The sequence below is a fragment of the Anguilla anguilla genome, chromosome 11 (assembly GCF_013347855.1).
Source record: "Anguilla anguilla isolate fAngAng1 chromosome 11, fAngAng1.pri, whole genome shotgun sequence".
NCBI lineage: Eukaryota > Metazoa > Chordata > Actinopteri > Anguilliformes > Anguillidae > Anguilla > Anguilla anguilla.
This window is the reverse complement of record NC_049211.1, coordinates 26,131,499-26,156,393: the sequence shown is the minus strand read 5'-3', so window position 1 is coordinate 26,156,393 and position 24,895 is coordinate 26,131,499. Positions and strand designations below refer to the sequence as shown.

General features: G+C 43.7%; 2 protein-coding genes across 5 annotated transcripts in view; both read right to left on the bottom strand.

The window, feature by feature from the left end:
• Positions 1-12,964, bottom strand: part of LOC118207614 (bromodomain adjacent to zinc finger domain protein 2A-like) — a 33,966-nt gene extending 21,002 nt beyond the window's left edge. For 3 of the 4 annotated variants that reach the window (XM_035381375.1, XM_035381378.1, XM_035381379.1), the window contains exons 1-4: positions 12,821-12,964; positions 5,998-6,127; positions 2,609-4,363; positions 1,061-2,320 (exon numbers count right to left, since the gene is read on the bottom strand). In XM_035381375.1, the coding sequence (XP_035237266.1) occupies positions 1,061-2,320; positions 2,609-4,363; positions 5,998-6,127; positions 12,821-12,823 (3,148 nt within the window). In that variant the 5' untranslated portion in view covers positions 12,824-12,964. Of the gene's footprint in view, positions 1-1,060; positions 2,321-2,608; positions 4,364-5,997; positions 6,128-8,920; positions 9,111-12,820 lie in introns of those variants that run through there. The other variant, XM_035381376.1, reaches the window with a different exon arrangement.
• A 1,228-nt stretch (positions 12,965-14,192) lies between these two features.
• Positions 14,193-22,275, bottom strand: ptges3a (prostaglandin E synthase 3a (cytosolic)). The gene is made up of 8 exons (XM_035381575.1): positions 22,008-22,275; positions 18,830-18,943; positions 18,448-18,517; positions 18,208-18,306; positions 16,593-16,682; positions 16,211-16,267; positions 15,842-15,866; positions 14,193-15,387 (listed from the first exon to the last, which is right to left on the bottom strand). Coding segments are annotated over exons 1-8 (477 nt in total). The 5' UTR covers positions 22,010-22,275; the 3' UTR covers positions 14,193-15,367.
• Positions 22,276-24,895: the final 2,620 nt, after the last annotated feature.

The following is a 24,895-nucleotide window of genomic DNA, read 5'->3' as shown; positions in this document are numbered from 1 at the left end:
CCTTTTTAAACACTAAACGGGATGCTCGCTCCCTCCCCTACCTGACGCCAGAAAATGGCGGCCAGCGTTGGCGTCTGCAGCCCTGAATCCCTGCCAGCGCCTCCCGAGCGCGCGCAGCGGAGCTGAGCAGGCAATCTGTCAGAGCCTCCGAGCCACTTCCACTTCCCGTTAGCGACAGGCGCGCACGCAACGCCACCGGCCGCCCCATGACGCTCCCGGCGCTTCCTGCGAACGACGGCCGCGCCTAGCGCCTGGACGAGTCACGGCGCTTCCCGAAAACACTCGCACTTCTGAGGGTCAGACTCCAGCGAGGGAGACGTCCGTTCCGGTTCAGTCAACCGCGGAAAATAACCGAGTGGGTAAACTCATAGAAAAATCCTCACAGAACGTTATGGCCATTTTTACAATTCGCCAAATGTTAATTCATTTCCTCAACTAACTAAATGGAATTGGTCCCAGCCCGGTTCCTATTCCTTGTTATTAGGGTGTTTATGTGACTCATTGATACCCTGGTTCTTGCAACAACAAAAAATTTCAGGACTGTTATCGAATCAAAAATGCTGGCTGTGTTGCATTTAGCAGACAGCAGTCATAGGTAATACAGAAAATGCAAATGGAAAAAACACTATGCAGTTCTCATGTTGTTCTATTTCAATACAGTAACAAAATTCATCACCACTGGTAAAAAAGTCATGACAGATAATCAAGTCTTTTCAAATAATTATAGTTATGTAAGCTGTTTAGCAATCATAGCCAAAGTAGCTTTGCAGGAACGTCTGAAGGACGATATCCGCGATTTCCAAAGGGGATTCACCAACATAACCCTGCAATTTTGCAGACCCCGAAACATCCCATCTTTAAAGTTTGGCTAAACTTGAATTAGCAGGAAGAAAAGAACAGTTCCATGAAATTGAACACTTTTAAAATCATGAGAAATGTAAGAACAAGAAAAATGGGTTTGACATTTGCCTGATCATATGCTGAACTCTGCAACGCTGGTAACATGTTAAAGCATCGGGTACTAAAGGGCTTTGATTGGTTCAGACCAAATCCCACTCACCATCAGCGTCAGAGGCGGAGTGGGGGGAGGTGGAGCTGTCAAAGGCGGAGGATACGGAGATGGCACTCTGGGAGGACTTGTTGAAGGACTCTTCCAGAAGAGAGGAACAGTCTGCCTGGGAATCCTCTGCCGTAGAGCCCATTTCCGCCATTTCCCCTTTGTCCAACACATCCTCATTCCGAGTCTCGTCAGGCTCTTCGGAGTCCTCGGTGACCCAGCTCTCATCGGCCAATGAGCTATCGGCATGAGAGGTGCTTCCGAGCGTGTCATCCGTGGCGGCGGCCTCCCGTGCCTGGACGTCCCCGAAGGGATGCTGCCCCGCCAGGGAGGGGGTGCCCCCACGATCGGCTGGCAATGGCTCGCTGCTCCTAGGTCCAACCGCACACTCTCCCGCCCCTGACCCCGCATCCAAGACCCGGCCAATCAGAGGAGACGTACGCTGGTGAACAGTCACAGGCCCCGCCCCCTTCTCCCAGGGGCCAAGGCCCACGGCCTCCTGGTTGGCAGAAAGATCAGGAGGAGGGGGGTTCTTGGAGAGAAAGACCCTGGCCCGCTCAGACTGGGTTTCCACTGGGATTAGCGGAGGAGGGGCAGCAGGAGGAGCGGAACTTGCGGGTGGTGCAGACACCACAGGAGGAGCAGCACTCGCAGAACGAGCAGGGGCTGAGGGAGCAGCGGACGCAGCTGGAGGAACAGGTGTCAGAGGAAGAGCAGGTGCCACGGCTGGAGCAGACTTAGCCGCAGCAGCAGGGCCAGTCTGAGGAACAGGGGAGAGGAGACCGGCTGGAGCCACAGGCGCCGCAGACTTAGCGGGAACCGCGGGAGCCACAGGCACCGCAGAGTTAGCGGGAACCGCTTGAGCGACGGGTGCTACAGACTTAGCGGGAACCACTGGAGCCACGGGCGGCGCAGAGGGAGCGGGACCCGCTGGAGGGGCAGGCGGCGCAGAAGTGGCGGTGACCGGTAGAGCTGAAGAGGGAGCGGAGATCGCTGGAGCAACGGGCGCCACGGAAGTGGGGGGAACAGCCGCAGGACCAGAGTCCCTCTGCGCTTCTCCTTCCTTGTACCGCCTGGCCGCGAGGTGTACCGGGTCAGAGGGGAAGAGCTGGGCCCGCTGCCCAAAGTCCCCTGGCGGCCCGCCGGTGAAGGCGGTCGGCCTGTGAGAGAACCCCTCCGCCTGGGACGGGTGCTGGGGGGCCGAAACGCTCTCCACCCGGCCGAAGCTGCTGTCCACGCCATCGTACATCTCATTCAAACTCCCTGCAAACGTGAACAAGAAAAATCCTAAACCACTCTGCAGAACAGTTAAAAACAGCAACACAGAATAATTCAATACAGTTACAGTTTGTACGTATATGCATTTCCAACATTGGAAATTCGCTAAGCAAATGATTTAGTCACTTAAACATTGACTATATAATATCTACTCCAAATTTATTGTCCAACTCTGGCAATGAGGTGTCAAAGTATCTGCATATCCAAATTGGGAATAATACTCTGCTCAATTTGAATGCGTTCCGTGCCATTTCAGCAGTGTTGAAGCTCTACCTTGGGAGCCAGCAGGCTGGGAGCTGGAGCGCCCCAGGGGGCCATCTCGAACCAAGGCCCCGTTCTCCCGCATGGAAGAGGGCATGATGGGCACAGGGGGTGCCTGCACGGGAAGGGGGCTACTCGAGGGGGGCATTACGGGCACAGGAGAGGCCTGCATTGGGAGGGGGCTGCCAGGGGCCATTCGGCTGACGCTGTGGTGCTGGGGGCTGTGGCGAGGCGGGGTGAAGCTCTGTGAGGTCGGGGGCATTATCTGCGACAGCGGGGGGAACTGAGCCGAGGGCGGGGCCTGCGACTGGGGTGGAGTCTGAGAGTGGGGAGATGCCTGGGAGAGGGGCGGAGTCTGGGGGTGGGGCAGGACCTGAGAAAGGGACAGGCCCTGTGAGTGTGGCAGAGTTTGGGAGTGGGGTGGGGTTTGGGAGTGGGGCGGAGTCTGGGAGTGGGACAGGGCCTGTGAGAGGGGCAAAGTCTGGGAGTGGGGTGGGGTTTGGGAGTGGGGCGGAGTCTGGGAGTGGGACAGGGCCTGTGAGAGGGGTAAAGTCTGGGAGTGGGGTGGGGTTTGGGAGTGGGGCGGAGTCTTGGAGTGGGACAAGGCCTGTGAGAGGGGCAAAGTCTGGGAGTGGGGTGGGGTTTGGGAGTGGGGCGGAGTCTGGGAGTGGGACAGGGCCTGTGAGAGGGGCAAAGTCTGGGAGTGGGGTGGGGTTTGGGAGTGGGGTGAGGTCTGGGAGTGGGACAGGGCCTGTGAGAGGGGCAGAGTCTGGGAGTGGGGTGGAGTTTGGGAGTGGGGTGAGGTCTGGGAGTGGGTTAGCGACTGTGAGTGAGGTGATGCCTGCGAGAGGGCCAGATTCTGAGAGTGGGGTGGGGTTTGGGAGTGGGGCGGAGTCTGGGAGTGGGACAGGGCCTGTGAGAGGGGCAGAGTCTGGGAGTGGGGTGGAGTTTGGGAGTGGGGCGGAGTCTGGGTGTGGGGCAAGGCCTGAGAATGGGGCGGGGCCTGAGAATGGGGTGGGGCCTGTGAGTGGGGCGGGGCCTGAGAATGGGGTGATGCCTGTGACAGGGGTAGGGTCTGAGAATGGGGTGATGCCTGTGACAGGGGTAGGGCCTGAGAATGGGGTAGGGCTTGAGGATGAGGAGGGGCCTGTGAGTGGGGCGAAGCCTGGAACTGGTAGTAGGACATGCCATTAGGAACCATGCCATAATGATGATGCTGCTGCTGCTGTTGCTGCTGCTGCTGATGTGGCTGTTGCTGCTGATGGTGGTGGTGGTGGTGGAGGTGTGGCTGTGGGTGGACCTGCTGCCGGTGATGCTGGGCGGGGGCCATGCCGGGGTGCACCTGACCCTGGTAGGCCCCGTACCCGCCGTGCGAGCCGTAGCCTGCCGCCATGGCAGAACCGCTGTGCTGCTGGGCGGGGCTGCCCCTGCTCCAGTACTGACCCCCCGTCAAGGTGACATTGGGCGGGGGCGGCGCGAGGGCGGGCTGGGAGCGCACCGGGCCCCCGTTGGCCTGGTACTGGGCGTGGCCCTGGAAGTGCTGCTGCAGCGCGGCCCCGGGGCCCTGCTTGTGGTGCATGGCGGCCCCCCGCCCGGCACCCGTGGCGGGGCTGTACTGAGGCGGGCCCCACAGGTAGTCGTATCCCAGGCTGCTGTGGTGCTGGTGGTGGCCGCTCATGTGAGAGTAAGAGGTGGGGGGGTGTGGGCCAGCCACGCTGGTCCCAGCTACAGTAGTGATGCCGTTCACATTCAAGTCGCCATTGAGATCTGCACACACAAACAAACAAAAAATTAATAAATCAGGGGGAGAGGTCACAAAAACAAGGAAAAACAGTGCGGAGTGTTCCTGCCGCATCCGTATCGGACGAGTAATGCTTCGACTTGCAGTAATTTTAATCTTCTTGCATATTTTCTTCTCTTCATTCCACACGAACGCCGTTGCTCATCAGCCTTGTATGCAGTAGTATACCTGACATTTAGATTATGATTGCTTTATGTCCTATGTAAACATTTCCAAGTGTTTGCACATATTAAATATTCCAAATGCATAGTAGTGAAGAACTTGGTAATAAAAATACACTTAAGAGTTTCTTCGACGCTTTCTCTCCCAAATTTGCATTGACCACATACATGTGCGTAACACTCACCACACAGACACACGCACTCATACACACACAAACACACTTGTACTCATGCGCGCACACACACACATACACGTGCGCACACTCACTTGTACTCACACACGCACACACACTCTTGCTCACACACACACACACTCGTACTCACACACACACACACTCACACATGCACACACACTCTTATTCGGTAGAGCGCAGAAAAGCAGGCACTCTCCGCGGAGGCACATGCCAGCCGCTGCTTCTCGTCATGCCGCAGTTGGTAAGCGGGGCTCAGTCAGACGTGAGTCAGAGGAAGACAGTTCATACGCAGCTCAGCAAGCAGAGATAATAGCGAGCAGTGGGACACTAATCCCAGCTGACTGCAGCAAATATTACAGCCATATTATTATTATTACTATTATTATTATTATTATATTATTATTCTAATAATATTCTAATAATATTATTATTATTATTATACTACAGCACAACTACAATGATACGTATCTACGTCCAGATTGGTGCTCACTGCAAAAGCCAAAAATCAATCTCAACAAGTATTTTTGTCTTATATTTACTTATATTTGTTTTACCCTTTTGTGAAATAAGACAAAAAGATGGTCAGACAGTTTGACTCATTTCAAGATTTGCCAGTGGGGTGAGACAATTTAACTTGATAAGCAAAAAGTAACTAAAAACAAGTTAGCATTTCCTCCTTGAGGGGGAAAAAATTAAGTCTCATTACAAGATTAAAACACCTAAGTGATTTTTTTGCAGTGTTGGAATTTTTTTTTTATTCTGAAATTTTCTCCATTTTCTTCTCAGTTCCAACTGTGCCCTCCTGGCTTGGATGACAGAACATAAGCAATACTTAAATGATCCTGCCACAATGTTTCCAGCGAAAGAAAAGCCAGACCATGCCAACTCATTCCTCTCACACACGTCAATCTTCATATTTCCATTCATGTTCCTGTAAAGTCAGAACAGCTCAGATCTTTATCAGAACATGATCATCAAGGTGTAGCTCAACCAAGGGAAGGACAAACACACAAGGAAGTCCGTTGGCATCAGTCAAATTCTTCTCACTGCTCAAACAACAACAATAGTGTATCTCTTCAAAGGTATTAAGGTCAAGACACGGGCTGAAAGTGATTCAATCTGCAGATTTGTCTTCACTTGCGCCCTCTTTTCATGCCCGCGCTCCTTCCACAGACTCAGTAGCCGAATGCAGGGTGTGCAGGGATGGACTGGACGGGGAGGCGCTGATGCGCTAAGGGTACTCACTCTTTCCCTGCTGAGAGAAGCTCATGGAAGAGCCATTGGTATAGAGGGACTCCCCCGAGGACGGCTTCAGGCCTGAGTTTGCTGACACCGGGGGGTGGCCCCCAAAGTTGTACTGGTTGTTTGCCTCCATCTGAAAGACAGGGTTTTCAAACGTGTCATTTCTTGAATCGAGGAAGACCAGCATTCTAGCAACCAAAAGTGAAAACTGAGTCAAACAACAACACTCTCAAACAGCACAGTGTTCAGGGTGGACCTAGAAGACAATCAGCAGCAGACAGCTGCCACCACTACAACAAATAATAATAAAAACCATCATAATCTTTTCACCACAACCAGAGTGAAACCGCCGGTCTTCCCAGTTTGGTGATGAACAATTCTAGGATTTCAACTGCTACAGATGCCGGCATGAAATCCTTACCAATCAAAGCAAACTCCATGACTACTGGTGAAAGACACAGACACGACTTCTCCATGCTGAAACAGTAGAGGGTCTAACTCACCTGCAAGCTATTATAATTTCTCTTTGCACATAAGATCATAGAAAATGGGAGATCTTCAAAAAAAAAAAAAGTTGCACCTTTCAGCAAAATGCTTACTTTTGTGAAATTGATTTTACAAGATTCATAGCAGGAATTGAGAATATCACATGAATGGATTTTCAACTAGTCTGCATAATTTAAAGCAATGGTACACAGTCAATGCAATTAATTACAATTAACTGTCATTAATTGGTTCATTAAGACAAGTCTATCATGCTCTGCTAACAGAACTCCTTCCTGCAGGGAATAACCAGCTGTGCCTTTGTCATACATTCTAACATTGAGCCTGTGGGAGCAACTTAAAAACCAATCCCAGCTTCACCATTAAATATTATAAACCCCACAAGCATTAATAATGGAATATTCAGGCATCCTCAGGCACGTATTCCAAACCTCAACCAGTTCAGGCACAAGGCCAAATACCATACAATGACCTGTGAGGCAAATCATACTTTCATCATAACCGTAACAACCCCCATACAAGCACCCTCTATGGGTTAATAACGCAAACCGATAGGCAGCCTCAGCCATGCACCCTTAGTTCCAAAATCCACCCACCCAGTTATGGCCAAGTACCCAAGATCTTAAAACGTGAGAGCCATATATTTGGTCATTTAGACAATTCCTGATTAAAGTAATGAAGAATGACGAACAAAGTTCAATTTATTATAACCGATTATCCACAGAAGTGCCTACATCACATTTACAGTAACCAATGAACACAGCGTCGGGAATTGGATATTGAAGGTGCAGGCGTTGTCAGTACCAATGCTGGCAGAGGCTAATCCACTAGCTTGCTACTTGTTCTTGTCAGGACATCGCATCGCGTTTCCACAGACTTAAAATGTCGCAGTACCAAATCATAGCGTATATATGTCACCACCTTCCCTGTTCCGTGTGATGAATACAACGCACGGACACTTGCCACTGTTAATAATAAATGTACAACAACGAAAGCGAAGCATCCTGTCTGTTTTGGTTTTTTAAAAACAAACAAACATGTATATACTGACGATACCGACTGACACCTAACGTTAGGGGGTAAAACAATGCGCAGCTTCGTCTGATATCATGGCCTGCTAGCTAAATATGTAGCTATCTTGCTAGCGTGATATTTTTCATTTTAGCAATACGAAAGCAACTGAAGGAAAAATACTGACGTACATGCAGATAATTTATCTTACCGAAACTAATCCTACAAATAAATCTGTATGTGAGGTAATATCTCGGTAGCACTATAATAAATAAAATATAGTCTAGCAAACGTTATATAGCTATATCCTCGATAAAAGCTAGCTACATAGCTATGACAAACAGCCGCTAGCTCTAGTAACTACCAAATTCGATAGCGTAGCACGGCTATCTCAGTGTTGACATGAGGTAGCCAGCTACGGTAGTATGCTCGCCTAGTCAGCGAGCAAACGCATCTCATTTGCTAGCAATACATTCAAAATATCGAAATCACTATTATCATTATAACATAATAGCCGATTCGTATTAGCCATATATATAGCCATTTTCTCAGTTGCCCAGCAAGCTAACCATCATGGTTATTTCAAACTGAAAGTCTTAGCATTAGAGCTAGCCAAGTTATCTCGACAACAATCCGGTCAGCTAACTTTCATTCATAGGTCGCCAGCTAGCCAACTGGCAGCAAAATTCGCAGCCAGATCTTCGCAATGCAACGCTATACTCTAGCGAATGTTCACAAACTTAAATGGTCCAACTTGAACCGTCCTAATAATTTAGTCTAAACATGTATTCTTAACTAAGTTGTTGCTAGCCAAGTCAGCTTGCCATCCTGGCGACAGAGCCTAGCTAGTTACCATTAGCTAGAAAGCTAAATCGCATCATCCAACATTGCAGTAAATGCGGCCAAGTAGACATTATAAACGTTATATAAAGTAACTGTCCCACGATGGTAGAAAGAAATAACAGTAAAATATTAGGACTTATTAAACTTCGTTCCACAAACATTCGGGCCTCAATTAAAATACTTAAGGCCTTTGTTTACTAGCCAACTATGATACATGAGAAACCAATCGTTAGCGAGGTATTTAGCAAGCTAAATAATTAGCTGTGAAACTTAGCGTGGCCATTCTAGCTTGCTTATAGTGTTGCGATACTCACTACGAATCCCCATTTGGAAACTTGTAATGCAATCTTATACTTAACAGTATTCCATTTAAAATCGACGTAATGTTTAACGCCATCGCGATTTGGTGTTTCTTGTTGAACAACTAGGATGCTTATCCTAGCTTAAAAGCCTGCAAATAAACTCACATTGTTTTCCTGACTCAGAGGAGAAATTTAAACGGCAACCATACACACACACAAATTCAAAAGTTTGCGCACTAAAATTATATAATATAAAACTACCGAACCTTGCAATCTTTGTTTTCCAAGAAGTCCGTGTCTTTGGGTTTCCAATTTAAGTTGAAATTGAAGAGGCCAAAGCCGATGTAAATAGTAAATAGGCAGCTAATCGCTAACCTCTAGGTTCCAAATTAGCAAACATGGCTGGTGTTATTGCGTGCAGCCATGATCATTGAAAAGAAAGAAACAGAGTGGAGAAAGGAAGTGAATGGTGCTTCACACGCTGCGGGGTATCGGGCCTGTCCCGGGTCCTAGAGCCGGGGAAATTTCACACTGACCCCCCGCGCTAACGGATGTTACAGGTAACAGTGAGCACTGATGCTTATATATATATATATATATATATATATATATATATATATATATAAGCATATATATATATACATACACACACACACACACACTCTCAGTGCCCGCGTTATTTGGTAGGCCTATCGAGTACCAGATACGGCCCCAGTATTGCTTCCAGACCAGCCTATATTCTTCACTTCATGGACTCAACAAGATTCTGGATTTTGGTCAATGCTAACTCAACAGCATCACACAGTTCCTACAGATTTCCCATGCTCCAAATCTCCTGTTCTACCTCATCCCAAAGGTGGTATTGAATTGAGATCTGGGGACTGTGCATTCCATTGGAGTAAACTGAAGTCACCATCATGTTTGTGGAACCAGTTTGAGATGCTGCGTTCTTTGTGAAATGGCGCATCATCCTGCTGGAAGTATCCATTTGAAAAAGCGTAGATTGTGGTGGCTACATGGTCTGCAGCAATGCTAGGTATACTTTGGCATTCAAAAAATACTTAATAGGTATTTTTGGGCCTAATGCGTGCCAAAAAACATTCCCCGTACAATTAAACCACCCCCACCAACCTGAAAAGTAGACACAAGGATAACAAAAGTGGAACTTGGAGTGGTCTTCCGCTGCTGTAGCCCATCCGCTTCAAGTTTGTACTGTATGTGCTGTGAATTCAGAGATGCCATTCTGTACACCACTGTTGTAACCAGTGGTTATTTGAGCATTTGAGGAGTCTTTCCATTCTCCTCTGTCCTTTCTCATTAACAAGTTATTTTCACCCACAGAACTGCTGCTCAACTGGATGTTTTTTGTTAATCGCACCATTCCCTGAAAAGTCTAGTGACTGTAGTGCATGAAAATCTGAGTAGAGCAGCTGTTTCTGAGATGCTGGAACCATCCACATCTGGCACCAACACTCATACCATGGTCAAAGGCACTTAGATCATACTTAGATTGCCTATTCTAATATTTGGTTGAACAACAACTGAACCTCTTCACCATGTATAAATGTTTTATATATTGAGTTGCTACCACTGATTTGTATGCGTGTGTGTGTGTGTGTGCCACACGCCAGCCATTGATTTGCATAATTTACCGATGGAATATCAACTTGACAGTTAATAAGTAATAATAATAATAATAATCATCATATTTTACTGTGTGTGCCTTTGAACAATGTGCATAGCCTATTAAGCCTGTTTGAAACACCCAACGTCTGTTCTTGGTTTAATTTAACTTAATTAGAACGCTTCTAGTGTATTCAACTTAACTAGCCATTTTCTGCCAAATAAAATCTCACAAGAATTCTTTTATCAGATCTTGTTTCTTTTCTATAATAAGTTTCCATCTTGCTATAAGTTGTTGCTAAACAGTAGGTCGAACAGAATAAAGCTAAGTAGTAGGCTTACGTTACTCACAAGTATAATGCCTATGCAAGATGCAGTAGCCAGCATTGTTAGCCATACATGGAATTAAAACTGAGCTTGTAGGCTACCAGAAGGTTACAATTTTGATTCCCCGATAGGATCTTGCTGTGTTGGGCAAGGCATTTACCCTGAATTGATTCAGTAACTAGGCTATTAGTGGTGGAAATTGTAAGTAGGTGAACCGTGGCATGATGTCTAAGCCAATAGGTATATTGATTAAAATATTTGGTTATGGAATTTTAAAAAACAGAGTGCACATGCTTTGCCCAAAGTCATGTTTTAGACATGAATTCTCTTTTTATTTGTCTCTCAACTGCCACCATCCAAAATAGCATTTTATACGCAGTCAAAACTATGTAAAATATAAATTTCATGTTTGTGCTCTATGCTACTTTAATTTGGCAACAAATCTGGATGTAGAGCCATGTAACATTCTTGTGGTGAATCATTAAATTTAATTAACATATGATCAGGTTAATGCTCTTGAATTATCAGTTTAGTAGCTTGCGCAAGCAGTGATGCTCTCTAGTTGAAGGTGTGTTAATTAGTGAAATCAGCAGATGTGGTGAATGGTTGGAATGAAACCTGCATACTCTCGGCCCTCTATGGCACATGATAGGGTTCCACTGCTCTGAAACAATGTATTATATAGGTACATCACATACGACGCCTACATGCCTGACAATGGTTAACCACTTAAATATTACGGGGATGGAATCAGGTTAATTTGAACTCAGCCAGAAAAGGTTAGCGTACTGTTCTTATTTGTGTGTCTGTTTTGAGTACCTTGTAACGTGTTGAGTATTGCTAAACACTCTGTGGGTGTTAAGATGGGAAATATATATTAAAACATGCACTAAGCCTGATTGTCTTAGGATGCAGATGTGTTTTCATTGGCTAATGCAGAAATTCACCCCGTCCTCGTCAGCCCTGGTGGTCTACGAAATGTCGGTTACGATTTGTCTTTCCACATGCTTGTCCTTCCATCTAACTCCTGAAACAGAGGGTGGGATATTTCATGCAACAGTGAATTGTGGAACGCGTGATATGGAGGCGGGGTCGTGTAAAAGTAGTACAAGTTGAAAAGTGAAAGTGTAGTATATGTACATCGCTACTATATGGCAATTTACGCGTTTTTTGTTGTACATTAGTGGGCACTTGGTAGCAACGAACACTATCGGCCTTCAATCATACTGTTCTAAACCTAAAATAATCTGAAATGTGCAATGGAGAAATGCCCTTATAGGTGCAAGCAGGTTGGTACGTTTACATAGGCCCCTTCAGCCCAAAAAAGGAAGTGCCATTGTGACATCACCAAAGCCAATGACACCTCCACGTGTGTACAGGGAATCGAATTTCATGGCCATTGAAAGATACCCGTTTCAGTACTAAAAAGCTAAACCGTGTCGATTTTTTATTTTTAAATCTAGCCAATCAAAAATTATTAGTTGACACAGCCTGTCTCCGTTATTACAGGTAGTGGAGCCTCTTTGGCCTTCAGTATGTTGGAATCCAAAGCTTTTATGATAAAACGTAACAAATTAATTTCCATTAATAATTTTTTTTACATATGTTCTCAGAATCAATATTTCATATCGAGTCAGAGAGCTACCTGAAATACCCATTTTTGATAAAATACAACTGACTCAATTTATAGCCATTCCCTGATTAGCCTATTGACAAGTGTACTGGCAAATGGAAAGAGGGAAAAACGCGGTTTTATAGATGTTTTAGATCAATTAACATCAAGTAATGTTAAAATGATTTACGTGCAGCACTAAGAACTGGTATAGGCTAGTGGTTTTTGACCCGTGTCGCCGATTATTATTCTATTAAGACAAATGTCAATGAGGCATTCATATCTTCGTCGGATGTCTATAACCAATCGGGAGCACTCGTATCTAATGGTTGTGTGAATTTATTTTCCAATTCTAGCTCTATTTTTAGAAACGAAACGGTTTATTTACCTCTCTAATCAGTGTGTGGCATTAGGACCCAGCGCAGGCCTGCGTGGTGTTGCAGGAAGTAGCCTAATACAGCGCGCCCACCGGGGGAGAGAGGCAGGGACACAAAACAGGAGGGTGAGACGAAACAAAATGGACTTCAATTAAACAACAATGTGAAATTAGATCACGAGTGAAGACAAACCACAACACCCCGAAAAGGACGTAAATACAGCTTACCATCGAAACCTGTCCCTTTAGTTAAGATATTTGCCTTTCAAAACGAGGACTGGTTCACACGAAGCGATATAACGATGAATTAAGTTTTTTCACCCTTTCATTTGCCTCATCTGCGTTTTCCTGTTTATTCCCAATGCAGCCCAGAGCAGGTGGCCAGCGCTTAGACTAAATGACGTCACCCCTGCGCTGGCTCATCACAAGCTAAATAGAAGGCATGGTCATATTGCAATTTATTTTTTTAAATAATATATATACATACTAAAAAAACCTTAAGGGTTACACATTACGGGAATATAAATAAAGATGACCGACACAGTGAAATTATCACCGACATTCCATAGGTTAAAGGTGCCTTCTAATACTTGTTAGTAATATTTAGTTTACATTTGCACTGTATTTTTTGTACTCGTTATTTATGATAATGCATCCGTTGTGATATGAAATAGGCTAACAAATTATTTGAATTCTTATAAATGAAACGAAACAATTGTGGATAAATAGAGGAGGCCTGCGTTAAACGTTGCATTACAAATGTTCATTGTTAAAATTTAACGGGCTGCATTCATTAATAAGATGAGCTCATTTTTCTCGTTATATGGCACGATTTCACACAAGCTTCGACATTCTGGTGGGGATTTTAAAGGCAGAAGCAGTATCTAAAGGTGTGCTGCTTTCTGCTGTAATCTATTCTTTTAACTTGCGCTGTTGTGTAATGAGCCGTCGTCCTTGCAGTATGGATGTCAAGGGTATTCGCTAAAGGTCTTGCCGCCAGGTATGGACGGCTGAATTGGAGACATCGCTTTCCTGATAGATGGCGCTATGCGCCCGCCACCTTCTGTTGTTCACCATGCGTTGCCTACCAAGGTCCATAGCAGAAATGCTCGTATTGAAGCTGTGGAGTCTTTCGCAATCGCCCGCCCTATCTTCACTCCAGATCTGTGGGGTACCGCTTTCGCTTTCTCCTTCGAGCACAACCAGCGCCCGCCAGTAGGCCCAGCCATAATCACGAGGTTATCCGACCAATCAGATAAGAGTGCGCACTGCTCTTCTGATACGGACTCCGGTTGCTCACATCACTACTAAAGACGTGATGAAAGATTCATAGCCCCCGAAGCAGTGTATATTTGAGCAATTTTCGCGGAGCAGTACACCTTATTAAATACTTCATTTGTAAATATACAACTATACTCTTACTCATTTTTGGCTAAGAAATAAGTATAGTCTTGCTAATCTTGCTTGCTGCTAAATTAGTGATACATTCTAGCTCCAGACAGTAGTTGTATCCCCTTAGTCCTGTGCAGAAGTTTTCTGCTAATGATAAAGGCAGTGCAGACTCACCATCTCTTTTAAAAACTGCAACCATAAACAAATGTAGATGTCTTCGACAGTTTATTAGAAAGATGTAGACAAAAATTCCCCACTGCACTTAACACAAACTTAAGTTCTTCCTGTGCCAAGCAGACAGGCCGACAAACTAATAGTGTATTAATTTTACTTTACCCACACTTGCATTTATATTCTGACAGTGCAAATACAAATTTGGTCACCTAATGTTATCTATAATTTGTTCCTTTTTGAAGTCCATATAAAAAAAAACAGCTGCATTCAACTCTGCACATTTATGGGTCAGAGATACACCAATAGTACAGCCTTTCAAACATTCTCATTCTCTTTGCTTACACGCAGAATTACTCAATGTGCAGTGATGCCTGCTTTCCTGTCTGTCATGATAATACATGGATACATGGCAAGTGCTCAGGTAAAGCACTTTTTTGTTTTACACAAAATTAACACATTTGAAAAGATGAGGGTGTGCAACTCATGAATACACTGAAAACAGCTGTTAAGAATTTAAGTACAAAAAGCCAGTAACTTGAAAACCAGTTGGGAAAATAGAAGCCCACGCCCACAATCAAAATGGCTGACCTCTTGATAATGATGGCCTGCAAACAATATTGCAACACACAAACACACTTGCTTTCAGGCCCAACTAAGACTTTCCTTATAAAATAAATGATTCCATTTACAGTATTAATAACACAGGGGAAAATGTTTTTAATTAAAAAAGGAACAAAACTTTATTGAAAATATAGGTTGTTTCGAAATCCTTTGTTTTGTCGTCTTCATTAGAAACTACAATGTTTGAATTTTTTTGTATAGAACCACATTGATGTTAACAAGGGGGGGATGTAAGACTTACTTTTAAACTTCGAACCTTCAACAACTTTCAATGCAGCCATTGATTTTTGATTAATGGACAATAACTATACTTCACGACACCATGGAAACTGTAGATAGTCCATGCAGAATAGAAGACTATAGCACAGCAATGCCAGTGGATGGAGACAGCTGTGCACAAAAGGTATGCATATCGACCCAAGGTCAAGCCTTTTTTTACATTTTCAAACGGTCTGGAAAACGGCTTTTAAAAAGATGCAGTTGTTTTTATGGCTACCAGCTCATACCTATATGGTTCTTTTTTCGTTTCAAATTAACAGCTTTGCGACATCTTTCCAGCTGCCACAGGGGTTCCTATGGGATTTGCCTTCACTCCAGGTCAGGCATTTCTGCAAGAATAAACAATTCAGATCAGGAATATGTAATTGCAACTAATTACATGCAGTCAACTCACTCACAGGTAGGGGTACTTGGGACTAGTTAACTCAACAAATTAATTTTTGTCAGCTGTAGATATAAGCTGAAAGGTCAATAAGGAAACACTTTATATGATGCATTTCCACCCCACAAAACAGGAAAGCTTGAGCTAAAGCTGACTTTCAGAATGCAACCACCAATCAAAATGGCTAGCTCAACACTGAACGATTACTGCATTCAAGTACAGGTTGTCATGGAAGAGCAGGTGTCCAGCCAATGCCATAAAACCCATATAAATAAAAATACATCTCACTATACATGACACAGGGGCATAAGGGAATCCATTTAAAAGCCACGTTTATGACAGACCTCATTTACAGCAGACTGCATGCGCCAGATGTGCGGGCATTAAGAGGAAAGACTTACTTTCATCGTCGCTGTCAGCTGAGTCCTGCAAACGTTTAACACAAATGTTAAAACATGGGTAACAAATGTTTACTCTACGTTTTGCCAACATCTTCGATCTTTTCTAGATCTGTGGCTTTTCTGTGCTGTAAAGGCAGCAAACACAGGCACGCTGGGCAGCTCTGTGGAATCCAGTCACATTGGTATGGTGCTCCTGCAATCCTGAGCACAACACCCAGCTCACACTGGTGCCAGGGCTATTACTTGTGTACAGAAACAATGCATAACAAGGAACAAAGCAGCACTAGACATGAAGCAGCAGCTCATCCTTTCCTCGGTGCATGCACATTCGGTAGAAGAAAAAGACAATTAAATAGTTTAAAATCTTACATCTTCTGCCCCGTCCACTTCTGGTAGGTCATCATCACCCCCCATGTTGTTCATCATCTGAAAAGGACATTAAAATGTTTCAAGATCACTGCCGAGAATAATAATGGCTAGGAAAGAGCTGCACTTATAAGGACTCATGCTAAAGATGTGTTACTGGCTCTCTATCGCCTCCTTCTGGCCCACCATATCAAACAGCAACCTGATTCTATAATATTATTTAACTTACATGCTTACTGTTTGGAAAGACGACTTTCGGGGTAAATGAGTTCCAAGTGAGGTGTTTACAGTCAGCTTGCAATTTGGACATCTAACAAATTTCACCCAACCAGTTTCATATCCTTGTGCACCATGCCATGCAGATATCCAGGTAATTCCTGCTTACCTCCGAAAACCGATCGAAACTAGACAGCTCCTCGTCCGAATCATCCTCCCAGTCTTTCCAGTTGTTGAAGTCCACGCTAAGCCAATTGAGCTGCTCAACAAAAGGGCAACATCAGCGACTTTCACCACCGCATCCGGGCTCTCCCTAAATTTCTCCTTCAATAAATGCCCCCCTTCCTCCCAAACAGCACATTCACCATCAACAGTCCAAACACTTACTGAATTCACACCATTTCAATACATACACACTCCTCTGCCAAAAGCTAGCCATTTTCTACTCTAAAGTTGCAAGTAAAACAAAAGGCTTGAATTCAAGTCAAATGCACTAAATATACAACAAAAACATCTTGCACAGGTAAATTGATACATAATGGGCTTCACTCGAACGCGAGCCAAACTGATTTGATCACAAATCGTTAGCAAATACATTTACACAAACAATCTTGGATCGATCAGATGTTTTCGTATGCGTTTGTTCGTAGGATCCAAAACAGATTTCACGAGTGCTCCAAGCTGCTTGTATTGTGTACGTAAATGTAAAAACACCAGTGTTTGTGCTAATTATTCCTTTCATTCATCTTTTATTTTGATTTTAAAAAATCGAAGACTAGCAAAATTGCTTGAATATACCTGTTCAAATTATATTTTAAAAAATCACAATGGGATTAAACATTAAAACAGGTGGTGCTTCATTTGCGTAATCCTGATTGAACTAATTAATGCTCAGTTGCAATTGAATATAAATTCATAAACCACGTAAATGAAGTTTGCTACAGTAGAGATGTCATAGCTTAGGCCTTCACTGCTATGGCTGACTTTGCTTTATTAGAAGGTGCATGGCTTACTTTGCCGAGAACAGATCTTCAATTTTTGATTTGTTTGCTGGGGATCACGCGTAGGTTTTGACTGCCCAGACACCCCCTTCGGAGTCTGTGCAACTCCGGAGTAATTCCGGACAGCAACGTCTCTCCTATAGACATCTCATCCAGCGTAGACAACTGGGCCAAACGCTGACTCTGCCCTGTGATTGATGTGCTTTGTTTATGGGCTAGGATTTTCCTCTTTGCATCCAGTTTTGTCAAACCATTTTCATTTTACCTCTTGCATAGTTTGCGGAACTTGAGACACAGTTTACAACAGCATATATTTTGCCAGGTTTTAGTCTTCACCAGCCCCGACACTCCACTGCTTACTCTACAGAATAAGATGTCTTTTGGCTTGTACTTCCAGTAACAGCACTTCAATCTGCGCTTCAGAGAAGTTTCTTCGCCCCCCCCAGTCTTTTCTCAGCCATCTCTTTAAATCACCTGCAATGGAATTCTAAGCTCCTTACATGGAATTTTAGGAGTGGCAATTTATGCTGTGAACACATGTCCCTTAGCCACAAAAATTGACCCAGAGTGACTTTCACATAATTCTTTCCAAAAAAAAAAAAAAACAGTATAATGTTCTACACTTCTTCCAGGATCTTGCTGGCCATGCAAGCAAATGGAACTTTAATTGCGTGTCTGCATGCATGTCAAAATGCATGCAGGTGCACACACACACACAAATATACACTGTTGGCCCAAAGAGGAAATTTAAATGAATATACTTCTCACTGGAATAACACTGACCTTCGCCTTGTCTTTTGTTAATCTTGGCCATGACTTTCCAGATTCTGATTTTCGTAAACAACACAAAACAGACCGGTCTGTGCGTTTGTGTTTGGACACCTGTTTAGAAAGGATGAAAATTGTTACTCCTGGGCACTTCAAGGTCAGAAATATTGAAATTATTAATTTAAAATGAGTACTATAAGGGAGTTGATTATAGAGGTTAGCAACCCAAAACAATAAATTAGAAAATGAACTTACATTTGGATCAATGACATCAAAGAGGTCGATTTCATTTTGATGTTTGAGGTTATCCGTTCCACCAACACAACTTTTAAAGAGGAAAAAAGTTTAACCATGAATAAATACAAAATCTAATCCAAGGTTTGATTTTGTTCAAACCAATCAATTCCACTAAACTGCAATATACTTCAGTGAAACATTCAGATCAAACCAACTTTATGACTGAATATTTGTGCACTTTGACCTTTCTAGAGCCAACAGTAGAGGGCCACTGTTGGTGCACAGCAAGCCACACCTTGGGTGGTAATTCTTGCCTCAGAACATTATGCTGCATATCACAACTGGCTATGGCAAGCAATTATCACCACTGCACAGCATAACATAAGGTAACTGTACTTACCTGAAATCAAGCTTTGATTTTTCAAATTTCACTTGGACGTCTTTGCTGTCTTCTACACAAAATTCAATAAAGACGTAATCCCGCCTGTCGTACCACTTAGCAGTTGCCGGCTGCCTGTTGAAAACAGAGGGAGCAGAAGAGAGATTAAAGGAAAGAGAGGGGGAATGGGAGGGCTGCAGGACACCGTCCTCAGTGCTCAGTGTCCCGATGGCAATGTTTTCTACGTGTGTGTTGAGCTCAGCTCTGAACAGACAAAAGCTTGCAGAGTCAAGAGGCCACTGACAGGACCTGCGAGTGACAGCCCCAGGTGTGATAAAGGAACGCTCACAACACTTGTAAGCTCTGATGCACACCTGTATTACTCAAGAGCAGACACTTCATTCCCTTAGGAGAGGGATAATAAAATCTGACCCTCTAAGACAGGAGTAGTACCATTTTTCTTTTCCAGCCGAATCAATTGACTGACCATCACAAACTGCCCAGAAGATCCACTTACCTGGTGACTCAGGTCTGCATCAGACCGTGCTTGGAGGGAAACTATGAAAAACTATGAAAAAGCAGCATTTCCAGGGTCCAAGCAGGCAGTGCAACAAGACGCTGCACAAAGCCGAAGATCCAGTCCACAATTAAATGGACCAAGAATTAAAGCTGCGACTAGCACGGAATGCTAACTTTCATATATTGAAATATGATTGGCTGTAATTTTGCCATCTTCGAATGCAGGAAACCTTCCATTCGCAATTAGGCAGTTGAACAAAGTCTTCTTGTTCCAAAAGGAATCGTGATCAGAATTGTGCTTTATGACAAAAAGATTTGCAAGTACTATTTTTTCAGATGGAACAATGGCCAAGAATGCTAAATATCCTTTTTTTTTTTTTTTTTTAAATAGTGGCCATGTTTACAAGCAGTCAACAATGTTCAAATTGCATCTTCAGAACAACATGCTGACACATCCCTTACATGTCTATCAAGTTTCAAGAGCTTTCACCATACTGACTGGGAGATAAACATTTTCCCTGTGGGGAAAAAAAATATTTAGAAAAAAACAGATCAAATACAATTTGGTTCCTGGGCCCCTAACAAGTAGTACTACTTTCCTTAGGGGCCACATTTTGAGGATCCCTGTTCTATGGAAACATCTGTTCTAGCACACTAAAGGCGTACATAGTTTAACATATTAAGAGTGTCATGAGTTTTACTTTTATTCATCGTGGACGCCCCCTGCCCCCCAGCCCGAAAACACTTCAGCTTAAACAAAAATGTTTTGTGAGAGAAACGCACAATAGTCTAAGGTTTCTTTCCAGCCAGTTCCTTTTTCCACCCAGCACCAGGCTGTTACAACTGGGTAATGTACATTCTTTCGCAGTTATTGAGTCTGAACTATGATGCGGGGGAAATTAGAATAAATACACCAAAAGCACAGCTGGATCTCCTGATTCAGTGCGAGTCCGTGGACCTAAAGCACAGGAAGGATAGAACCCAGTGTAGATGTCAGGTTGCAGCTCCTACAGCCATATGGTGCACCAGACGCATCTGGCTTTGCGGACAGAAACAAAGGCGAGCTCTGGAAGCTGCCCCAAGACTGAACTTCCACATGTCCGGCAAGTTCAGCCTTTAAATGCTGGTGCATTCACAGTAATCACACAGTCAGCAGGGAAACCAAAGGAGTAAACCTCGTCAGACAGGAGGAAGTAGTCGAATCATTAAAACTTGGGGGTAATTTCAAGGGACTGACCAGTGTGAAAATGCACCCGATGTTGAGTCTCAACTTCTAAAATTAAATGTTTACAAGAACTACCATGATCAACAAATTATGTAAATGTTATTTCAAATGCAGTAGAGTAAATTTCCAGTTCTGGAAATACCTGGCACAGGGAAAGAGCAGAAACTATAGAATCTGCTGCACAGTCGAACAGGAAGTTACCAACAAGAACTAATTGCTATGATATTACACCTTGCCGCTGAAAACGTCAGAGGGTCAGTGAAAGCCACCCAAATGACATCAAACGTTATAGTAAATAGTTAGCAAGACAGCTAGCAAGCAGACATGCCACATGCTAATCGCAGCTTTCAAGGTCGAATTTGAAGCTAGCCTTCGATCCAAAAACCCCACATTTTTAGCTACAGTGCTCTGAGCTATAACGAGCTCGTTTCTCCATTTCGCTAGCTGGCAAAGCAAACATCACAGAATCAGTTTACACAAAATAAAACTGATCGTGCTCATGCGTACAGTCAACTAACGTTAGCTAGGTATTTGAATGAACTTCCCCTCAGAAAAGCAAATCAACTTGGACGTAAAACGATGCATTTACATCGATTTACCATGCAAATGCAACAAAGGCTTATAATCCAATGCAACTACCTACCCTCGTCAGCTATGTTAAGGCATGACGCTTCTTTTTAGCATAGCGACATGCTGGTTCTACATTCATGGATAGCTCGCAATATGATCTGTGTCACCAAGTATCATCGTAAATCGTAGCTAACGTTAGCTGGCTAGCAACTTAACGTTAGCAGTCAGTAGCATGGCACTCGTACAAATTGGCAAAGACGCCAGTTAGCTTACTTCCTGACGTACACGACAGGAGGAAAGTGATAAACGCACACATTAGCTAGATACGTTTGGTTTCCATACAGAAAAGAAAACTGATATGTCCAACATTCATTGAATAACTACCAGTTAGCTACATTACAACATTCTCATCTTCCACGTGATCAACAACCGCGAGCCGGTGAATAGCTAGCTATAAAATGCTCTTAACTCCTTAACTTGAATGCACCCATGTTAGCGAGTCGTCAGCAACCATCATTTAGAAGTACGCGGTTTGGTTAATGTCACCTAACGAGACAATTCAGTCAGTTATGTTAGCTACTCAACTTGAAAAGCAGGATAGTAACACACTCCAAGATATGTGCCTCCAATAATCGCTTTTTCATTCATCGTTCTTCCCTGTACTCAGGCGTGTAGAAGGGAGGCCTACCGCGGTGTGCAGACCTATGTACCCCACCAAACAGAAGACGCGTGTAGCTACCTGTGTTTTTACAGACACATGACAGACATCAGCTAAATGTCCCATGTTTGAAACTCTCCTTTCTGGGTAAGAAACAAAACCGGTGCATGAAACTGATGCACCCCTTCATCCCTTCACCTCCCCCATGTCCTCCGCCCCAAACTTACATCTCGGTATCTAATGGGTTTCTTTCTTCTCTGGACTGCTATTGCCCGTGTGTGCGGTCCTGCTTTGGTTTATTTTTTCGGTTAATTAGCTAGCCGTTAAGAGTAGGAACGACCAAAAATAAACTAGGAAAACGACGCTGACCAACTCTCCAACAGCCAAGCGTGTCTCTCTCCTCGTTCTCGCGCAGTGACGCAGCATCTGCCAGCCTCGCGCTAGACGTTTCTAGAGCTTCCACGGTCGCTCGTGCCGACAGCCAACAAGACTCTGGCGCGCGCGCGCCCGCGCCCGCCTATAGCAGCGCGATCGCTATAGCAACCACTCCAGCGAACGTTTACCCCTCGTTAATAATATCGACTCGCGTTCTGCGTATCATCCAGAGGCTCTCTCATATTAATAAGACTCTCTTTAGGTTAAAGTATAGACGTCAAACGACACGGTAAGATAATTATGGACCAGGTGGCAACTTGTAAGAACGACTTTCCTGTGGGACTTACTCGGATATGTTGTAATATGGTAAACTTTCACTGAGAGTTAGCCGAAATAATAGCGTGTCTAGAGCAGATTTAACAGACTCATTCAGATAATTTAATGTTATTGGACTGCGTCAAAGATGAACTAGCATCGAGCTGGTTAAAGTTTAGGTTGCCAAATACCGATGAATGACTCATCAGGTAGGCCAGAATGTGTATTTTATTCTAGATAGCGACACACACTCCGCTGTATAAAGTTAGTTAATTTGCTACTCTTAAAACCATTTTCTGAATTACGTTTTTAAATGTTAATCGGCTTGTTGGCTAATTAAATTAGTTAAACTAGTTCAAATTATTCATAAACTATTCTCGAAGTTTGTCTATTGCTTCTAGCCGTTTATGTTAACACGATGCGCTAGCTTGTATTGCATTATATTTTTTCAAAATACAACATATTTTTTCCGTGGAAATAGCATAGCTGGTAGACAACAAGCGCAACGTTACAAACTGTTCTGCACGAGCTTTCGGCTATTTATTACCCAAAATAATCCTGCCATGACCTCTCGTTGAAACGGGTTTTTGTCGGAAATGTAATATCAAATCCCAAGGACTCCCTTCTTTAAATAGCCAATTTTGTCCATGTATAGACCTCGTCTCGACTAATTTGGTTCGTGTCCAGAGAGTAAAAGTACAATATCTAGGCTGCCTTGGATATTGCCAGCAGGTAGAGGGTAAAAAAAACACAAAATTGCATTAGGAGTGGTGTCATTTTGTGAGAAACTGCAGCCGCTTAGTTTAAACCTAGACCACAGAAGTGCTTAAGAACTGGGACAGCTGTGATATTATGAGCAGCAACTGTAATGCATTTCTTTGGTCTAGGCTTTGAACCATACATTAACTCCTGCCAAGATGAGCGCATGCAAATGCAGGTCCATTACTGCCACATGATGCTGGAGTCTGTTTGATGTAGGGCAGGAAACGTATTCCTGCTAAAATGGCCCTCGTCAACCAACTGTAGTATGTAAAAGTGTCTACATTTACATATGGAAACTATACATTTAAAACAGTATGTCCACAAGCCAACTGGTTACATACATATTGTATTACTACAAAATAATTTTATTCATGCCATAGGGTATTCACAAGTCCTTATAACACATAAGGATTAATTTCTGACAAAGACAACCAGTTTTCATTTTGGGCTTTCAATCAATTTTTCCATGGACACCATATACATTGGTTTGTGAAGTCATTGGCAATGCAAATGGGGTCCAAGATGCCTTGATTCTCTCTCTCTCATTTCTTGATTTAGTTTTGAAGTTCAGAAACACATTTTGAAGGATTGGATTTTAAATGACAAATATGCCACTACAGCCTACATAATATAATTATATACAAGTTACTTAAAAAAATGTTTAATAGCAAATTTATCCTGGAAAGAATTTCTTTCTACCACACCAAAGACAAGTGTAGTAAAACTGACATTATAAAGTTAAGCATGAATTGTTAAATGCGAATTACAGACACAGTAGGAAGCGAGTTTGCTTGCTGCTTCAGTTGTGATGGATGGATCCCCAAATATTCTGACCTTGATTTACTGCCAGATCAAGTTTTTTTTTTTTTTGGAATAGAGCTCTGCTAGGTTAAAATCTGAGATTACTCCCAAACAGGTAGGTGTTGCTCCACTTCAAGTCAAAAGGCATTCCTAAAATGGATACTCACCATTCACTGGACTTGTTGCCAGCAATGGACAGCAGCATGAGGAGGTAATGTAAAAATTGGCATTAACACCCACCACCACAGGAGGGCGACAACAGCTCTGGCCCAGTGTACCCATTTAAAATAAAAGCACCAGCAGCATCTTCTGTCCTAATCTTTTCCTTTGTTCTGCCTCCAATGCATACTATACAGCAGTTACAGCAATTTGAATCAAATATTTAAATTGTCCCAAGCTGCTCAGCTGGAATGGTGATCGCCAAGTAGGCTGTGTCCTACAGAAAGTCGTGATGGAGTCTGTGCTGCATTACTTATAGACTATGATCAGGAGTCTAGATCAGGGAGCCAACTGTCACAAGGAACATTTAGTGAGTTCAAGTTAATCTGCCCCTGCTGAGAAATTAACTAGGTACCTACAAATTACCAGCAGTTGTCCAGTACTACACTGGAGTCACTGAAACATAGTGTGTTTTATGACTTGTTCCATCTCTCTCTAGATTTTTATTCATAGTAATATCTCAAAAAGCCTTGTGCTCTGTGCACACAAACCACAGGTGTGGCTGAACATTAAAAAGGTCTGAGGTAATTACATGTTTCTCTCTTGGTTCAGGGAAATTGAAAAATGGACATGGGGGGGAAAAACAACTTTATTATTAGGAATAGATACTACTCAGACCACTCTAAAAACAACCAACAACTCT